This window comes from Populus trichocarpa, chromosome 4 (genome assembly GCF_000002775.5).
Source record: "Populus trichocarpa isolate Nisqually-1 chromosome 4, P.trichocarpa_v4.1, whole genome shotgun sequence".
Taxonomy (NCBI): Eukaryota; Viridiplantae; Streptophyta; class Magnoliopsida; order Malpighiales; family Salicaceae; genus Populus; species Populus trichocarpa.
In genome coordinates this window covers 7,790,204-7,808,734 of record NC_037288.2, presented here as the reverse complement: position 1 = coordinate 7,808,734, position 18,531 = coordinate 7,790,204, and the positions used below count along the sequence as shown (strand labels likewise).

The following is an 18,531-nucleotide window of genomic DNA, read 5'->3' as shown; positions in this document are numbered from 1 at the left end:
AACACAAACAAGAGAGATGATAAAAGTCTCAGTAAGTAGGAGTTAAATTGTCAAATGACGGAGTGTTTGGAAATATGGTTGTGATTGTTTTTTAAAGTGTTTTTTTATTTGAAAATACATTAAAATAACATTTTTTATTTTTTTAAAATTATTTTTTATATCAGCACATCGAAATAATCTAAAAATACAAAAAAAATATTAATTTAAATTAAAAAAATTAAAAAAAATTTAATGCTTTTCAAAAATATTTTTAAACACCAAAACAAACCGGCCAGACGGTTTCATCTCGTTTTCCCGCTTCTCCTCAGCAAACCCAAAATCAAGAAAATAGTGGAAGTGAAGAGGAGGAAACTTCATTTCTGGACATCATTCGTTCTTTGATGGCCAAAAGAAACAAGGGGTCCAGTTCAAAACTGCAAAGTGAAGCTCCTATAAAACTTGCAAGAAGAGATAAAGGCTCTATTTCAGTTACCTTGGACTCTGAAGTTCTTGATTGTCCTATCTGTTTTAAACCCTTCACCATTCCTGTCTTTCCGGTTTTTCTTCTGTTCTTACATTATTGTTGATGATGTTTTGTTGTTTGTTTTCTTTATGTTTCTTGTTTGCTTTTTAGTGCTCGTTTTTTAAATAGGAAATCAGGGACGGTTATATGTGAGCTATTCGTAATTTATTAACATGGTTTCTTGAATTTTTACCTGGGATTTTGCTGTTTTTGGCTTTAGCTTTGAGAAGAGTTGAGGCTCAGGTTGGTTTCTTTAAGTTGCGTTTTTTGGCTATAGTGATAATTATGCTTTTATTTTTGTCTTAAATGAAGATTGGTATTGTGGCATGTAATTTGTGTAAATTGAGTCTTGTTGAGAGAAATTAACACCGACTCGAAAAAATTGTCAGACATGTTTTCTGTAATGTGCTCCTACTTTGTTATTTTGATTTGAAGAAAATGCTATTCTTGCAGCTTGTGTAGAAATTTCTGATAGATACTTTAGAAACACAAGTTCTACAGTCCATTGTTTACATGAGAAATGGATTGAGTGGTTTATTTTCTGTAGTTACGGAACAGAGCTGGAGGTAAAGAAGTTGGTGAGGATTCCTTTGCTTAGTGCTATTCTTCAAAGGAAGTTTGAACTTAGATTGTTACCAGTCACTGTAATGTTCTTGAAGGAAGTTTGAACTCAGATTGTTATTAGTCACTTTAATGTTCTTGAAGGGAAGTTGGAGATAGATTCCATTGGAAGCAGACTTATTTATGGAGTTGTTGTCTAAGGAATTATTAATTGACATACTGTAAAAATGTAGATTGTATGAAGGTTAGTTGAGAAAGAGTAAAAAAAAAAACTGAAAAGAAATTGTGCATATGAAATACAAATTGAAAGTGGTGAAGAATGAATATTGTGAAATTATCATGGTTTGATTAGATATTCTTTGTATTAATTGTATATAGTCTAAATTCTCAACTAATGTCGAATGTTGCTGCTTGTGACAAGTTTGTAATTCTTGACCTAGTTTGCCATCAAATCTGAAAGCTAAATAGATGAAATCAGTTTACAATTTGCTTTATGGGATAATAGAGAGTGGTTTTGACGTCTAGTTAATTCATTCAAATTACTTAGAAGTCAATTTTAGTGCATTCTCCAACTTATGAAATAGGCCTTGTCATGCATCTCTGTGTTCTGTTGTTTGAAATTCATCAAGTAAACCTTAAGATGTGGGTTGGTTTCCTTTATCTACCCAAGGAAATTTAGTTAATCAGATAAAGGATTCAGTGTAGTTGGCAATAATAGCGTAATGACGGATACTAGATTCCTATGATTGGTAAAATCTCCGGTATGTGGTTTAGCCGTCCCCACTTGTATTAATAGCAACACATAGTTCCTTCTCTTTTTGTCCATTATTATTTTCTTACACAATGTGTTTCCTCTCTTAAAATGGTGCTTCCATGTAATATTGTTTTCTTTGTGGTGTTTGTGCAACAATCTCTTGTAAGACCTGTCATTTTGATTTTCTGAAGTTGTGTTGCATTTAGCTGCTCAACGTTGACATAGTTTCCTGCCATTGAACTTGATTTTCCTCTGATGTGTAGCTGGTTTTGGCAAAGGAAGATTTATGGTTTCATTGAACTCACCGTGTCTTGAGAAACGTTTGGGAACGCGGCTGCGGCTGCGTTCCCAAAAAATTTGAAAATTTGTTTTTTTTTTTTTACTAAAATTTAATATGGTTTGTATGGTTTGGATCGTTTTGATGTGCTGATGTCAAAAATGATTTTTAAAAAATGAAAAAACATCATTGGCATGCATTTTAGCACGAAAAATTATTTGAAAAGCACCCGCAACCACACTGCCAAACATGGAGTGCTTGGGAACTGGGTTATTATCAAGAAGCTGTCTTATTTGGAGTTATGCATGCTTAGTCTTGTGAGATTAGTTAGTTGCACGAAGTCAGAGTTCTTAATGTTCTCAATTAAGTAAAAAAAGCGCATTGAACATAATGGTTAAACCCTTGCTAATTTCCTCACTAACCCAAGATTGGATAGTTTTAGATTGAATGGACATAATTGGGTGCTGGAGATGGTTTTTGTTGTTGCTTTTTATCTTCTTTTATCGGATGTTGGTATAAAGTAATCATTCAATACAATAGAGAAAGATGTTGTTAGGTTATGATCATGTACAAGGTTTTGAATGACATGGAATGAAGAGTTAGTGGGGTCATTTAAAGTATAGATCATGTCTTAGCACCATTTTCGACCTCTGTTTACATGTTAGCACAAAAACTCTAGTGATTATAGTCTATCACATTATATAGTCTCATAATGCCATGTGTTTGCATTACTTATTCTAGGTTCCTTTTGGTGATTCAGTTTTAGTTTCTTAAATCCTTCCAATTGCTTGCTTAATATCTCGGTATTGTAATTTTTTGCTTGCTTACTGGAATTTCAGTGAATGAATGGACACGCTGCTTGCTCTTCATGCTGCAGTAAACTTGCACATATATGTCCTTCCTGCTCATTGCCTATTGGTTATATTCATTGCCTGGCCATTGAGAAGGTTCTTGAATCAGCCAAAATATCATGCCAAAATATGAAGTATGGGTGCAAAGAAACTGTCAGTTACAGCAAGAAGTGTGACCATGAGAAGAGCTGCATCTATGCAACATGCTCCTGCCCAGTGTCAGGCTGCAGCTTTGTCAGCTCATCAAAGCAGTTATACTCACATTTAAGCAGCACACATGTAGGTGATGTGAAACACTTTGAGTATGATTGCAAAATCCCCGTTTCCTTTACCGCAAGTAAGAAATTTGTTGTTCTCCAAGAAAAGAAAGAAGGCGTTGTATTCATCCTGAACAATGCTTTGCAAATCATGGGGAATGTGATCATGGTTAGTTGCATAGGGCCCTCATCCAAGGGAGGATACTTCTATGAACTTTCAGCAAACAGTAAAGGAAACAGTCTCATTTTTCGATCTTTTACACCTTGCTTTCGGAGCAGGGTTGATAACCCTCCTTCAGTGAGGTTCCTCCTAGTTCCAGGTGGGTTTTTTGGTTCTGGGGAGAAGGTTACCTTGGATCTCTGCATATGGGCGTAAAGATGCATACTCCTTCCATCACCCGAAGTAGTAATGGTTGATAATTAAAGCATTAAAATAACTTGGCAAAATTATTATATTCTCCAGCGTTTTGTAGGTGCTTCGGTTGGTAAAACGTTTGCCAGTTGCTTTTGACTATAAGCTGGAACATGGCATCAAAGAGAGGGTACGAAGACTCATACGGGCTGAATCTCTATGGTTGTAGAATCTTAGTGCCATTCATGCATCTACTGCTGAAACTTGCTAAAGTGGTTCTAATCTATATCTCCATGGGGTAGAAAGCTGAATCTGCATGGGTTTTGCTTTTGTTCTCTCCTTTAGCTTGTTTCTTTCTTTGTTGGGAATGTTCCATTCAACCTGCCTTTTGAAATTTCCCTTGTATGTATAATTAGTTGTGATAATCACTTAGGAATTTGGATCCTATATATGATCACTAGAAGTAAGCCGTACATTCATGGCTGCTTGATCTTGATCAGACAGTGGAGTCTGAAAGTCAGAACTGTTTTGTTGCTAGTCTTTTCCTAATATGTCACTCAGTTCCACATCCCTGTCTCATCTTGTATTTGGACAGCAGGCAAAAACGATTGATGTTTCTCCCTTGAGTTACTGGCTTATGGTAACTATTGGTAAGCAAGTTTGCTCTCTTGTCTTCTTTTTTATTATTTTTCGGTTCTTGGTTTCTAAAGGGAAGAGAAAGTTTTGTTGGATTCTGACATAGAAAAAAAAAATTCATTGTTTTTGCATTTTCCTGCTATGAAATTAGTTGATATTGATGAGCACGGATTTTATTTGATGAAATGAACTTGTTAATATTACCTAAAAAAATATACTAGAAAATTGGCATTTTAAGTAAAAGAAATTCAATTTTTTAGAAAATATTATCCAAACAACTGTACAAATCCATATTTTTTCGTTGACAGACAACCAATTCTGAATCTCAACATCATCATTTTGCATGGGCTCGTTTGGTAGAACCCTGATATTAATAATTTGAAATAAAAAAAAATTATTTATTTTTAAATATTTTTCAAATATAAAAATAAACAGATTGTAACACCCTTTTAAAAGATATTTTTAAAGACTCCAAACTATAAACCTAAATGTAATTCTAATTATTAGTAATTGGCAAGTGAATTTGGTTGACAAATAATTGAGGGCACGATGCATTAAATTTACCGGAAAAGATCATTATTTCTTATAATTGATATGAATGATTACAGATATTCGTAGTGTTAGAAGTGAGATATTGTTAGTAGCCCCGGGGAGAAATGTGTGGAGGTTGGTATGGTCCTATGGATACTGTTAATAATGTAAGGGCTATATTGAGAAAATATTTTCTTTAAGGACTCAATTGAACTTTATTTTATTCTGGAGTACTAATTTGCTCTTTGAACAAAAAAGAGAGAGACAAAAAGAATTAGTGAGAAAGTACAACACCACACAGCATGATTGGCACCTTTCACACAACAAAGCCACTGAAACTCCAAAACTGAACTGGACAAGAAGATTATCAAAACTCCATATCCAAAAACTCCCCCCCCCCCCCCCCCCTCTTTTTTAATTTGAACCCTTTTTTTTCAATTTCAATTTCAATTCTAATTCCAATCAGTTTCTCTTCAAAAAAACAAACTCTAACCCTAAATCTAATCACTAATTCTGGGCTCTCCTCTTCTTGATCTCCAGTTCAAGCTCCTTCTTTGTCACTATCAGTGAAATGGTTTTGCTTCTCAAACCCGTAATTTCATTTATATACTCATTACTACTTATTTGCTTATGTGTATGTAAATGTTATGTATAACTGATAGCGAAAGCATGAAGAAAAAACAGGAGGGAAAAAAGGTACAATTTTTAGTAGCATTGGGTAGTGCCCAGAAGAGTAATTGTGTTTTCTGTGTGAAATCTAAATGGGTTTACTTATTTATTATTATGATTTTTTTGAAATCATGAAGGTACTACCCAATAAAGCATGTCCTCTATGTATGTTTTTGAAGGGTTTGATAGTCATGGTTTTGATGGAGTTGAGGTTGTGAAAGTGTGAAATTGAAAACCAGAAGAGTTTAGTATGTTGTGGAGTAGTGTGCTGGTGTACCCTGTTTGGCAAAAGCATCAGGTACATCTAAGCAAAGCATGGGATTAGAGAGGAAGATTTTAGTGATGCTAACTAAAAGGAAATGCTTCTTGGGCAATAATGTTTTTGTTAAGAAGATTCGAGTCGTCATGTTAAACTGCATGATTTGCATTGATTGTGTGTTTTATTACAACACGCGTCTTAATTCTAGCATGTATTGGTTTTCTGGTGAATGTGATTTTTTTTTTTTAGTTCATGAAATTTGCTGTTATCATATGCTCTTCTTAGTATGTGTAGTTTGGTGATTCTGTGACATGCTTATGTTCAGGTCCCTAGTGAAGGAAATTTATCAACGGAAAAGAGAAAAGCGGAAGATGATATAGAGTCAGCAGAGAAGAGGAAAAGGAAGAAGAACAAGTGTCCTACTCCTCGTCCAGCATGCTCATGGGTGCATTTTAGGTACAATCACTCATTTACAAGGATTTCCTATGTGTCTACATAATTGTCTTGGGTTTATGATTAATTGTTGAATTCCTTTTCCAGCTGCTTGCTCATGTTTAATTCAATGTTACAGTCGGGAGTTTATCAAGGAGTACAGCGCTTCCCATCCTGAATCATGTGGTCTGAAAGCTGTGAGCCTCCTTGTTTCCCAAGCAAAATTGGTAGACAATTGCTAATAATGTAATTTCAAAGGCAAAACTAGACATGGTGGCTTTTTCAATTGCAGGCCACAAAGGCAGCATCAGATGCCTGGAAGTCAATGAGGGTGGAGGAGAAAGCAAAATATACAAAGCAAGCTCGTGAATTGTGGGATAGTTACTTGAGCACTGCTCCTGCTCGTATCCCCAAGCCAAGGAAACAGGTTCAGACCTATACTTGGCTTGCAATATTTATGCATATTTTATGCCACATAAATCTTACAGCTAATGAATACAGACCAAACTAGTTACGAGATGCTCTCCAGGCCGTTTGTTTAATGTGCTTCAACGGCTCTCACCAGAACAAAATGCTGCAGTGAAAAGCATGGGATTTGGCAGTCTTCTTGGCCTTAGATGTCGGACCCTGCGCCGCAGCTTGTGCCTTTGGCTATTGGAGAGGTTCAACACTGCAGGATGCAGCTTGGAGATTTGTGGCATGTGCATTCCTTTATCCCCAAGAGACGTGGAGATTGTGTTGGGATTAGCAGCTAGCGGGAAAGATGTGATCAACTCAGGGCCTGATGACTTAATTGTCGACTTACGTCGCAGCTATAATGCTACAAATCATGGAATTTCAGTGCGTCTTCTAGAAGAGAGGTTGACAGCTCCAGAAGCTGGAGAGGATTTCAAGAGATCGTTTGTCCTCTATGCATTGGGAACTCTTTTATCCCCAACAGCAAGACTGGATGTTAGCCCTTCATTTCTCCATTTCCTGACAAATATGGATGTTGTCCATCAATATAATTGGGGAAAATTCTTGCTTGATCGTCTAGTGCGGGAAGTATCTCGCTTTCACCAAGGAAAGCAACGCGCGGTTGGTGGCTGTCTTTTGTTTCTCCAGGTGAATTTATATTATTTTAAGCTTCCACTTGTGTTCTAACTTTCATATGCATCACAACTTACCCCTGAAGTTTACTCTTTTCAGCTCTTTTACTATGAGAGCATCTCTGTTGAGGGATCCCATTCGTCAAATTCTTCTGTTGTTCCTTGTTTGTCATCATGGGGTGAGGAAGAGATTTCTGAAAGAGAAAAACGGCAAAGAGAGCTTGGTGGTTATGGCTTTGGAGAGGTAATTGATATTTGTAACTTTTGCTCCTATGAAAATGATAGGAATTTGTCTAGCTTGTTGCTCCTGTGCAGGTAATTTGCAAGGAGAGGTGCACTGGCTTGGAGTTTTCAGAGTCCAGAGGCCAACTAGACGGTTCATCAGAAGGCAAAATAAGCAGTGGGGTTAATCATGATTCTGTTTTTGAGCAGCAAGCTAACCAGGTAATTATTTTATGGCACACTTTGATAATACTAGTATTCATAGTATTTAAATGACACAGTTTTATTATAATTGGTAATTGTGTCTTCAAAATGTTGGGTTAGTTGAAAAGTCAATGGTGTGGATGATCTGAATGGCATGTAATGCTGATCCTGCTGGTTGAGAATGTTAGTCTTGCACTTTTATGACTTGAACATACCTGTAAAGAACTTGTGAAAAAAGTTGTGGACAGTTTATGCAGGATGCTTACTTGTGATCTCTTTTGTAGGCTGGCAAAGAAATAATGAACGGGAATACTTATGTGGAAGGGGTACTCAATCTCTTTCCTCCATATATTCTTAATGTTGCTTTGTTGCTTCTGTCCTGTGTCTATTCTTCTCACCAGCCTGTCTCTTGGTGGTTGCGAGCAGGATATATGTTGCTACCTTGTATTAGGATGATAGCATTCCCCAAAATAGGGAATGCTTGTAGGTTGAACCCTAAACGTGCCTAAACATGGCTGCAACATATGATGATATCTTGTTGCCAATTGGTTGATTTTGCTTTCGATGGGTTACGGCATTTGTTTCTAGTGCTCAGTCCCCTGGGTACTATGAAGTTTATGATACCAAATTTGATGCAAGAACAATGTCTAAAAATTAATCATGTGATCAAGCTAGAATCAAGTTGTATGTTTGTTTGCCAGGTTTGAACTCAACTCGGTATTTATAGCTTATTCTTGTGAATCTGGTGATAAGCTGCTAGGGAAGATAAATGGGCGATTTAAGTATATTTTTCTGTGATTTACTATGAATATGTTAGAATGCCTGCAAACTTGTAAAAATCTAAAATAATACTCTAATTCTTTTTCCAAAAAGAGAAGCAATAACTGCAACAGAAACATATAGCCTTGGCCCTTGAGATTGATTAGTTTTCCTAGAGTAACTCTTGTGATAGACAACAGTTTTGGGGTGAATTGAGGGTGGTATTAAGAGGTGTTAAACAACCAACTTTGGGATGTTCAATTGGAATTTCATCAAACCAAATGATAAGAAAGTTTTTCCCTGGTTGTTGACAAAACTACTCTCTGGCACTCTATTCAGAATGCTGATTTCATATGGATCCTCCAGAGTGGAATCTACATTTGGATGGAGACATTTTAAAAAAAAATTAATTGAACTCTGTCAACAGATCCAAGTGAATAGATTTTGTCTATAGGTTTTGATTTGTTGTATGGGAACCTCCAGTATTCACCAGAAAGAGTAGGGAGAACATTGGAAAACAATGATTAAAATGAACTGGGATTTGTTTTAAGGTTTGAACCTAGAATGCAATGTTTTGAGTGTTTAGCAAATGTGAAGGTGCAGACAAATACACCTTTCATGGTCATCTAACTTTGTGGATATGTTTCTGCAGGCAAATGTGCCAAGCCTTTTGACAAGTAATGATGTATTGTGCGGGAACATGGAGGTGGGTACTGAATCAGCTTCAACAATATGCCAAAACAAAGAATATGACTGCAATGGAACACTGAATTGCATAGATGATGTTATCCCTGAAGAAACATGCATCTTTTCACCCCATGCGTGCCCTCTTCTAGACTGTAACTTTACTGGCTCGTCTGAACAGTTGTCACTACACTTCAGCAGTAAACATTGGGACTGTGGAAGGCGTTTTAGGTACAACATTCCTTTATCTGTCTCATTAGGGGTGAACGAGCAATTCCTTGTTCTCCAAGCAGAGGAAGATGGTGTTCTTTTTCTACTCGGCAAGGGCATTGAGAGCTTAGGGAATACAGTCATCGTAACCTGTATTGGACCAAGCTCATCGCAGGACAGGTTCTTATATGATGTCGTGGCAAGTAGAGGGGTAAGCTCTCTCAGATTGAAATCATTAACCGAGTGTTTTCCTGGGAGGGTGGAAGGCTTACCTCCTGTAGATTTTCTTCTGATTCCATTCGCTTTCCTTGGTCCTTCTGGGCAGCTTGACTTGGAGGTTTGTATATGGAGTTCAACCGAGCTAGGTGCAGATTGCACTTAATTTCTTTTACAAACATTCTAGATCATCATATTTGTAATGGTCTGAGAACATTGTATTTCTTCGTTCTAAAATTAATCGAAGAGTTGTAGAGTTATTTCCATAATTTTGCCCAAAGATTACGTAGTCCCCTGTTCTCTCCATAGGCATTTCAATCAAATCTTGAAGAATGCCGAACTTTCCAGGAGATCACGTTCCATCAAATCCAGTCCAACGTCCAGTTGATTTTGTATAGCAAACATTTCAATAAATCATCATGGCCTGTCGTATTGCCAAGGGTCTGTTGTGGACGTGTGGATCCAAGATCAACATAAAGATTCAAGAAGAGGACGAGCCTTTGTAGATGAATTATTACGTGTCGTCTTGCCAAGGGTTCTTACAGGATTATGATCCATTTTCATTGTTTTACAATACTTCCTCCATGGAGGGGGGGAAAAAAAACTTATTTTTGTGGATATAAAGATTATGCTGTAACAGATTAAAAACAAATTCTTATTTAATTTTATAATAAAGTAGGACTCGGTTTGATAACATCAATTAAAACACTAATCTTTCATTTTTTTCGTCACTAAAAACTTAATCCGGATCATATTTCAGGTTCTAGATTTCTTGAATCAATTTACCAGATCAATCCGGATCAAATAACTACTGTTTAACAAGTGTATAGAAGCCTGGGGTTGCCATGATGCATGCTTTAACGTTGGTATAATGTTGATGACCGTCTCTACCATTCAAGACTTCCCTTTAGAAAGAAACCTGTCTAAGATTGGGTACTGTAGACTGCAACAAGCGAACAAGGAATCTGATTCTAGTTCCTGATTAAGGGCAATTTTCCCTTCGGACATTAATCCATTTCAGGACAATCGAACAGTGGACATTGATATGGTCCCTGTGTAAGGAGTCTGCAAATTGGACAGACTGGTGATTTCTGCCTCTACATTTCTCCATCAAATGCACAGAAGTGTCCACATTTGACACCGTCTTCATGAAGCCTGTGCGTCTCCCTTCATGATTTGAAATCACAAGTGCACAGAACAATAGTATACTTATCCAAATTTTAATTTTTTTAAAAAAAAATTTATTATGTTTTTGAATAATTTTGATGTGCTATATTAAAAATAATTTAAAAAAAAATAAAAATTATATATTATTTTAATATATTTTTTAATAAAAAATAATTTAAATAGTAATTATCATCATATTCTCAAGTACTCCTTGACTGTGAGGTGTTACTGACCAAATCAATAAATAGATAAGTATCACGTGTAGTTTAAAATAAAAATAAAAAATTGAAATTGAAATATTTTTTCTTTTATGAGGAAAAAAATGTCTTTTTTATTTTATTTTTAATGGATCTTTTATCACTTTCTGAATATATATTATTTTTCAGAAGTTAAATCCATCTAAGAGTTAAAAAAAACACGCCAGTAAATTTAGTTATGAAAAACATTTTTGGTTATTTTCTTCTCCTAACTAATTGGTTTGGATCTCGTGACCATATGCAACAATGCCAGCAGCAGATGGTGTACTTCCTCGAGAGAGAGAGAGAGCAGGTGCACAACTTTATGAGCCTAGAAACCAGTGGCATGCAGATTCTGCCAGCAAAAAATGTCAATTTTATGAGCCTAGTCTGCTTCACACAGATTTCCCCCTCTTTTATTTTGTTGGGGGACTTGCTCTACAAGTCTACACACAAGGATTTTGTTTTTTCTCTGCATAAAACCCTTTACAAGTGGTCTCGTATAGAGGAGAAAGGTAAACTCCTTAGAAACTGCAGAACGATAGGCAGAATCTACCGATACATTTCTTCTCTTCTTTGTCAAGGACTCTTTGAAAGTTGAAAATGTTAAGAAATGGCCACGATCAGCTCCTAAAGGTTGAGGTCTGTCTACACTAACAGCTTTCCCTCTACTTTTGACACGCTTTGTAATTCTCCTTCATGAGTTTACTTCTGCCTTTACTTGCCACTAAATTTGCTTCCTTTAACTTGGTTTTGTTTTCCTTGTTTCTTTTTTTACGGTGACAGACACATTATCTCAAAGTGCACATCAACTGTGAAGGGTGCAAGCAGAAAGTGAGAAAACTTCTTAACAAAATTGATGGTAAGAGTATTTTTAGTTTTGCCTTTTAACTTGTCATCAACATGTGTATTTAGTTCTAGTTTCTTTTCTACCTTTATTGCAGTAAGTTTTATGATTACAGCAAATAACTTTACCAACAAATCTCTTGGCAAAAGGTGATGCTTATGTCCAATGATTCTTTCAATGTTGTGTGATCTTTTTCACAGTGTGTTTAGCATGTGATTCTTTAAAGTAAAACCCGGTAACCATTATCTTATTCTGGCTGAATAAAGATCTATGCTAAGATTTTCTCTTCTTCTGGGCACTAGAGTTTCTAATAGACTAAAGTATTTGGTCTTGTGTTCAGGTGTTTACTCAGTGAACATAAAGACAGAGAACCAGCTTGTCATAGTTTCAGGCCGGGTAGATTCTGCTACTTTAATCAAGAAATTGGTCAAGTCTGGTAAACGTGCAGAGCTATGGTCTCTACGTACCAAGAACAAACGGAATCAAGAACAACTCAACGCAAACCAACTGCAATTTCTAGCCAATGACTTCAGTGACCCTCAAAACCAATTCATGTATCCAGCATCCTTTGACAATGAGACTGGTAATACGAGGAGCTATGGAGATTTTTTTAACCAGAATGTAGAATTGAAAGCTATGAATGTGGGGAGAGGTCAGGATTTGATGGCAGCCACAAGAATGGGAAACTTTTACATGGATGACGATAATTTTGCTGGTAGTGGCAGATCAGGGGATGATTTTGCATACATGATGGGTCACGCAGATTATCAAGGCAGTGGTACTGGTTTTGCTGGAGAAGGAGGCCATGAATTTAATGGGATACCAACTTATGAACAGACGTATCGACCATCCATGATTATGAGCAACAAGCAGCAAAGGTACCACTACAATCATCCAGCCACAGAGATGCATAATATTTACATGCAAGAACCGCATACGGGCAACAATATGATGACAAATGACAATTTCATGTACCAGCATTACATGATAGATCATGCATCTTCAACATCTCCTCCCTATACTGACTACCACCTTTTCCATGCAATGTCATATCCTTGCTACTAACCAGACAAATTACTTACTTATCTAGCTGACCTACAGAAACATCCTGGGTTCTTTTGAAAAGGTGGGGGCATAGAATAGGTAGGGTTTATGTTATGATAAGAATCTATTTTAAACATGTAATGCTTTTATTAACATATGGTATGAGATTGCTTTCATCTTTTCTACTAAACCTTGTTCCCTTTAAAGAAATAGTTTGCAGGTTTACTTTCCTTTGTTACTGGCTGTACACTGCTTCTTTTGCAGGTTTACTTTCCTTTGTTACTGGCTGTACACTGCTTCTCCTTGGTCCTTGTTGGTCGGAGTTTCAATGTTTTTCCTTTTTCTTTGTATTGTTGGTTATATATGGGAGAAATTTACAAAGATATTGGGCTCAAGTATTAATAGGGGTATTTGAAAGTATACTAGTGGTGGTTTTTTGTTTGGAAAAACATCAAAATAATAATTTTTTTATTTTTTTAAAATTATTTTTGATTTAAGTAACTGATCTAAAAACATAAAAATAAATAAATTTTCATAAAATATCATCTGTAATGGTTACACCCCTGGAGTTTTAGAATATACTTCTTAGGTATCCAGCATCAGTGCATCACTTCACCTTTCAAAAATCAGTACACCTGAATAGGTACAAACCTGTGAACAGTTCTGCTTAGTTTATATTGAATGCAACTTGATCCAAGTTTTTGTTTGGGACAGCAATTTTAAAAGTATTGAAAAAAAATTTAGTAAATCAATAATATTTTTAAATAAAAAACACCGTGAAAAATTTATTAGAATGCTACGGGTGTACCCATGTTCCCCAGATGAAAAGCATCATTTTAATGCTATCATTTTGAGCCTGAGAGGCCATTACATTATTCATCCAACCTCTCAGAGGATAAAGACTGTTTTGCTCACCCTAGATCTAAAAAATATCTAGCGGCTGATTTGCAACATGCAAACCTCCACCAATTTTGAGAGGGCCACCGCATATTGAAATGAGATGCCACTGGCTGCTGATATTGTAATCTCGGCTGCATTTCCATTCCTTCTTTGCAGCTTAATGAAAAGGCATCCATAAGAACTTATTTTCCAGACTACAAAGGTTATCTTGGTTTAATTCCGAAACAAAATCAGACAAATTTGGTTGGCATTGCCTTTTTCTATGGTAATCAATAACAGGCAAAGAACTGATTCTCAAACAAATTAAGCTAGAATGAATCATCGGAAATGAGCTGTGATTTAGAAGCATGTATCAATGATTCTTTTTCATACTCAAGAATATACGTTAAATAAATGAGAAACCAAAATAAAGGAGAGAGTTTCTCGTGACTTTTTAGAATTTTTTTTAATAAACTGGGAAATGGTACGTCAAGCTAAAAACACAAGAAAGCATCTAAAAACAAATAGGATAGGAGAACAGTAATGAAGCTCAAGGCAAATAAGAAATCATAGAACCATGAATGGTTTAAAACATTTGTATAATTTTGCACTAACTTTCAGGACAAGGAAAGTATAGAGAGATCTAGACATAAGAAAAAGAGTTTCCAGATTCAAACATGTACAGGTAAGTTAACTCACTCTCACAGTTGAATGAAGGAAACTGCAACTTAACGCCTCTGTGCTTTTCTTCGTCTTGACTGTGCCTTCTGCCATTTCTTTCTTGGAACAAGTGTGCTCTTTGGTTTCAACTTTAACTCAGGTGAGAACTTGAAATTTGGATCTCTCATACGTGCTTGTATATCCTTGAAAAACTGCATATTCAATTTCTTAGGCCCTCCCTGACGAAGCTCCTCATACTCTGGTCCAGAAACAATATTTTCAAATGCTCCAATTAGGATGTCTATATCACTCATGACTTCCCACACATTGGTGTAACGCCCATCTGGCCCTTTCTTTAATTTCTTCAAGGCATTCTCAACTGCAAGTTTCCTAGCTTGCTTCCCAGGGGACAACTCTGGTTCATTTTCTGCATTCAACAGTTCCGAGATCGTCCGATACTTGGGTTTTTCCTCAAACTCAAACAAGTTATCTAAATACCTATCGCTGGCCTCATTGGGGTGTGCTTCTGTAGGAATATCATCCTCATCATCACATTCATCACCAGTCCACAAAGTCTTCTCCTCATCACTCCCAGACCATACACTTCTTAACTCATCACTGTCATCAGCATCGATAAGGTCTGAGTGCTCCTTCGCCTGCTGCCTTACCTTCCGAATATCTTTTTCAAGTCGATTTCTACCTTTATCAGAACTGTTCTCATCATCACTTTCATCTTCACTTCCTGTCCATAGACAAGAATCTTCATCCATCTCTTTTTTCCACGCTTCCCGGAATCCCTCTTCCCCAGGCTTTTGACTGCCAAAAAGATCATAATGCCTATCCCTATTGCGAGCATATGATCTTATAACTGCAAAAAATCCAATATAATGTCATGTAACATATTCAATGACCAACAGCAGAGACTAATTGCAATTGTGAATAACAGCAACTGCCTCAATGCTAATATTGCAGGTTCACTGTTTAACAAAATGCTATCTACTTAAAACACTTTTATCCTCTTGAGCATTGTGATACTATTACATAGAAAAATAATATAACCAAGTCATGTGCTTCAAAAAAAAATCATTCAATTATTATCACCATCTCTTTTTCAATGTGTTTTAAACAAAGACAAACAAATCCTAAATTCAAAGAGCACCAAAGATTTAGTCAAGAAGTGCAGTAACCTTATTCTTCCAGCACAGGACATAAAGACAATAAAATAAATGGGTTCTGTGAGGACTTTCTACAAATACATAGACTGCATAGCCAATACTTCCATTAACATCAACAACACAACTCGTTAATGATCTTTCACATGCAATTAACTTATGAGATTCAATTGACAGACACTGAAACTTAAAACAAAAAACAAATAAAAGAGAGGGAAAATGATGGTTTAAAAACTTGCAGAAGCTAACCTTGGAAACTTGGAGAAAACCCATGATTATAACTGTGATTTATTGAATAATAACTTGAAGTGACAGAGTTAGAAAGAGCTTCCATCCTGCAAGAGAAAGGGAAAATGGGGTTTTTAGACTTTAACATTAATATCAAATTCTTCAAAAATTATGAGCATAAAACACCTTTTCATATGTGGGTGTGTGTTTTTAGAAAGAAGAAAGTGGGTTACCTTAGAGAAGTTTGAGGTAGAAAATGGGGTTTAGGGCTCCTGAAGGAAAAATGAAGGGAAGAAAGGCGGGAAGAGAGTCTTTTAGCCATTTATCTCCTGTGTAGACTAAGTTTCAGAGTCATCTACTTTGCTCTTTTCCTCTTTACTGAAAAATGAGAGCTTTGAAGCTGGCAGTAGACATGGCAATCAGACCGGGTTGGGTTGTCTCGGGTTCGTGTCGATGCACACTTGAACGTAATTCTCTAATTTGTTAGGAACGGGTTTGGATCGACCCTCATGTTTGAAAGTATCTTTAATAAGAAAATTTCAATTTAAACCATGTTTATTTTCTAGAAAATAATTTTTGAAAAATTAATTTTCAAACTTTCTTGTGTTTGTTTGTTATTAGAAAAGTTGGTCAACAGAAAACACTTTTTAGTTAGAGAAAAATTTAGCTTAATTTCCAGAAAAAGTGTTTTCCTAGAAAATTTGGACGGAAAATACTTTTTGGAAGTTGTGAAAAATTTAGAAATATCATATTATTTACTGATTATATCAAATTTGGTTCTCAAACTTTTGATTGCTATATATACTTTGTTTTGAATATTTATTTTTCAATTTCATTTCTTAAAATTTAATTTTTATATTAACTTTAGTCCTCATTTTTATAATTGTTATTTGCTTTGTTCTTATTATTTTTTTATTGAAATTTTTTATCTATCAAATTTGATATTTATTCTTTTAATTGTTACTTATTTTATTTGAAATAATTTATGAAATGTTAATTATTATTATTTTAATTTCTTCATCTTTTATTTTTTTTATTTTTTAGATTTGATATCTATTATTTTGATTATTATTTATTTTATTTGAGATAATTTATGAAATTTTTTTTTTCAATATCATTCTCATTCAACTTTTTTAATTTGTAAGATTTGTTCCTTATTATTTTAATAAACTTGAGAAAAATAAAACATTAATAAGTTATTTTCCAACTCATTTTCCACGACATAACCAAATACTGGAAAGTGTTTTCCAACTTATTTTCCATTACACTATCAAACATCAGAAAATAATTCACTTTCCTAGAATTCACTTTTCAAAAGGAAACTACTTTCCAATAAACAAACAAAATCTTAGATAAATTATATTTCATTGAGCTTTAGTTTGATTTCAAGTCTAATAGTTAATTTATCCCATAAAAAAGAAGATTAATCGTGTTATTTCCAAATTAATAATTTTTATTTATTTTATGTAAATCCTAAAAACTTTTTAATTGATTGCAATTTATGTTTAACCTATAATTATAGTTTTAAAACCCAAAATTAACCCGGACTAAACTCTAAATCTCAAATAAAAAAAAAATCAATCTAAATCAATTTGATTAACCAAAAAAATATTTATAATCTTTTATAAATATAATAAACTAATTGATAAACTACAAGCCTAAATATAAGTCCAAGCATGATTAAGTATAAACCTTCTCAGCTCTTCTTATACTATTCCACAAGCTAAAATATAATTACAATCCTAACCAGTTCCCTCATGTGTAGATTAAGTATAAAGTTAAAACATGTGAGGTTTTTATTATATTTAAAATTATTATTTATTTTTTTATATAGTAATGATTATTTTTAAAATTTTAAATTTTATTCTTATTTTTTATTTGTATAATTGTGCTTTTTTTAGCCCAAATTAGCACCAATTGTATTTTTTTTTAAGAGATGATTGAATTAAAAGATAAAAAACTAAAGTGAAAAACAAAGGTAAAATAGATGGTAGTTTTCAAATTTATTTGAAAAGTACATTTAAGTCTCTCGTCTTTTTTAGTTATTAGGTGATCAATCCCTCTAATTCTAGAAAAATTAATTTTGATATCAAATTTTATTTTTATTATTTTTCAGTTTTTTTTTTTTAGAGGAGAGAGAAGAAATAACCAGATTCTAGTGTAGAGAATTAAAGTTGTCATTGTAATAATTCCGACTACCAAAATGATATATTTTTATTCCAAATAGTTTTACATGGTAAGGGGAGTTCAAATTAAGTTCTTTTTTTACTTTGAAAGTGCCTTAAAAACAAACAAAAATAATTATTTCAAAGAAAGATGGAATTTTGCCAAAACAAATCTCAACAGATTTGTATTTTATTATTGAATATTTTTCTCTAATTATAAAATCAGAATTCTAAATTAAATAAGAAAAACAAGATGTAATCTAAAATTAAACTAAAAAATTGAAAATAAAAGAGAAAATAATGACATCAGCTCAAATAGCATCTTTGACTAAGCAAATAAAATATTTTTTAATCAAATTTAAACACGATACACTAATTAAATTACAAGCTATGGTTCTTCCTCAGACTAGTTGTTTGACGTGATCAGAACTCTTTATTGTCCCACTCGTCCGTCCATTACAAGCCTATATGTGGTCCATTTGTGGGAAATCTACTGTTCAGAACCATCAATTCTTTTAGACCTGTCTACATCTGTTATAGATACAGGCCTCTGCTCCAGCACCTGCAACACTGGATTTCTCTACTCTCAAGTCATGGATTAAAATTCCAGCTAAAGGTTCAGTGCATCATCACTTCCCATCAGAGAAGATGCACGTGAATGTGGTATAT

At 34.6% G+C, this 18,531-nt stretch overlaps 4 protein-coding genes across 9 annotated transcripts; 3 read left to right on the top strand and 1 right to left on the bottom strand.

Moving 5' to 3' along the window:
- The first annotated feature begins 301 nt into the window (after positions 1-301).
- Positions 302-4,166, top strand: LOC7493536 (E3 ubiquitin-protein ligase SINA-like 10). The gene has a single exon (XM_052452530.1). It carries the CDS (start codon positions 2,937-2,939, stop codon positions 3,576-3,578), a length of 642 nt encoding a protein of 213 aa, XP_052308490.1. The 5' UTR covers positions 302-2,936; the 3' UTR covers positions 3,579-4,166.
- An 860-nt stretch (positions 4,167-5,026) lies between these two features.
- On the top strand, positions 5,027-9,733 carry LOC7487369 (uncharacterized). Of its 6 annotated transcripts, none has more exons than XM_024598440.2 (9): positions 5,027-5,295; positions 5,975-6,105; positions 6,221-6,278; positions 6,374-6,508; positions 6,583-7,185; positions 7,270-7,413; positions 7,485-7,613; positions 7,880-7,921; positions 9,007-9,733. In XM_024598440.2, exons 1-9 carry the CDS (start codon positions 5,293-5,295, stop codon positions 9,628-9,630), a joined length of 1,869 nt encoding a protein of 622 aa, XP_024454208.1. In that variant the 5' UTR covers positions 5,027-5,292; the 3' UTR covers positions 9,631-9,733. The 6 variants fall into 6 exon arrangements, with proteins under 6 accessions (XP_024454208.1, XP_002305192.1, XP_024454205.1 ...); XM_002305156.4 differs by having other exon boundaries at positions 5,027-5,313; XM_024598437.2 differs by having other exon boundaries at positions 5,027-5,417.
- A 1,383-nt stretch (positions 9,734-11,116) lies between these two features.
- On the top strand, positions 11,117-13,024 carry LOC7487370 (uncharacterized). Its single transcript, XM_002305157.2, has 3 exons — positions 11,117-11,509; positions 11,654-11,729; positions 12,055-13,024. The coding sequence occupies exons 1-3, from the start codon at positions 11,471-11,473 to the stop codon at positions 12,777-12,779; spliced, it is 840 nt and encodes a 279-aa protein (XP_002305193.1). The 5' UTR covers positions 11,117-11,470; the 3' UTR covers positions 12,780-13,024.
- Positions 13,025-14,167: 1,143 nt separating this feature from the next.
- On the bottom strand, positions 14,168-16,205 carry LOC7487371 (uncharacterized). The gene is made up of 3 exons (XM_002305821.4): positions 15,931-16,205; positions 15,719-15,804; positions 14,168-15,165 (listed from the first exon to the last, which is right to left on the bottom strand). Exons 1-3 carry the CDS (start codon positions 16,017-16,019, stop codon positions 14,366-14,368), a joined length of 975 nt encoding a protein of 324 aa, XP_002305857.2. The 5' UTR covers positions 16,020-16,205; the 3' UTR covers positions 14,168-14,365.
- Between the last annotated feature and the right edge of the window lie 2,326 nt (positions 16,206-18,531).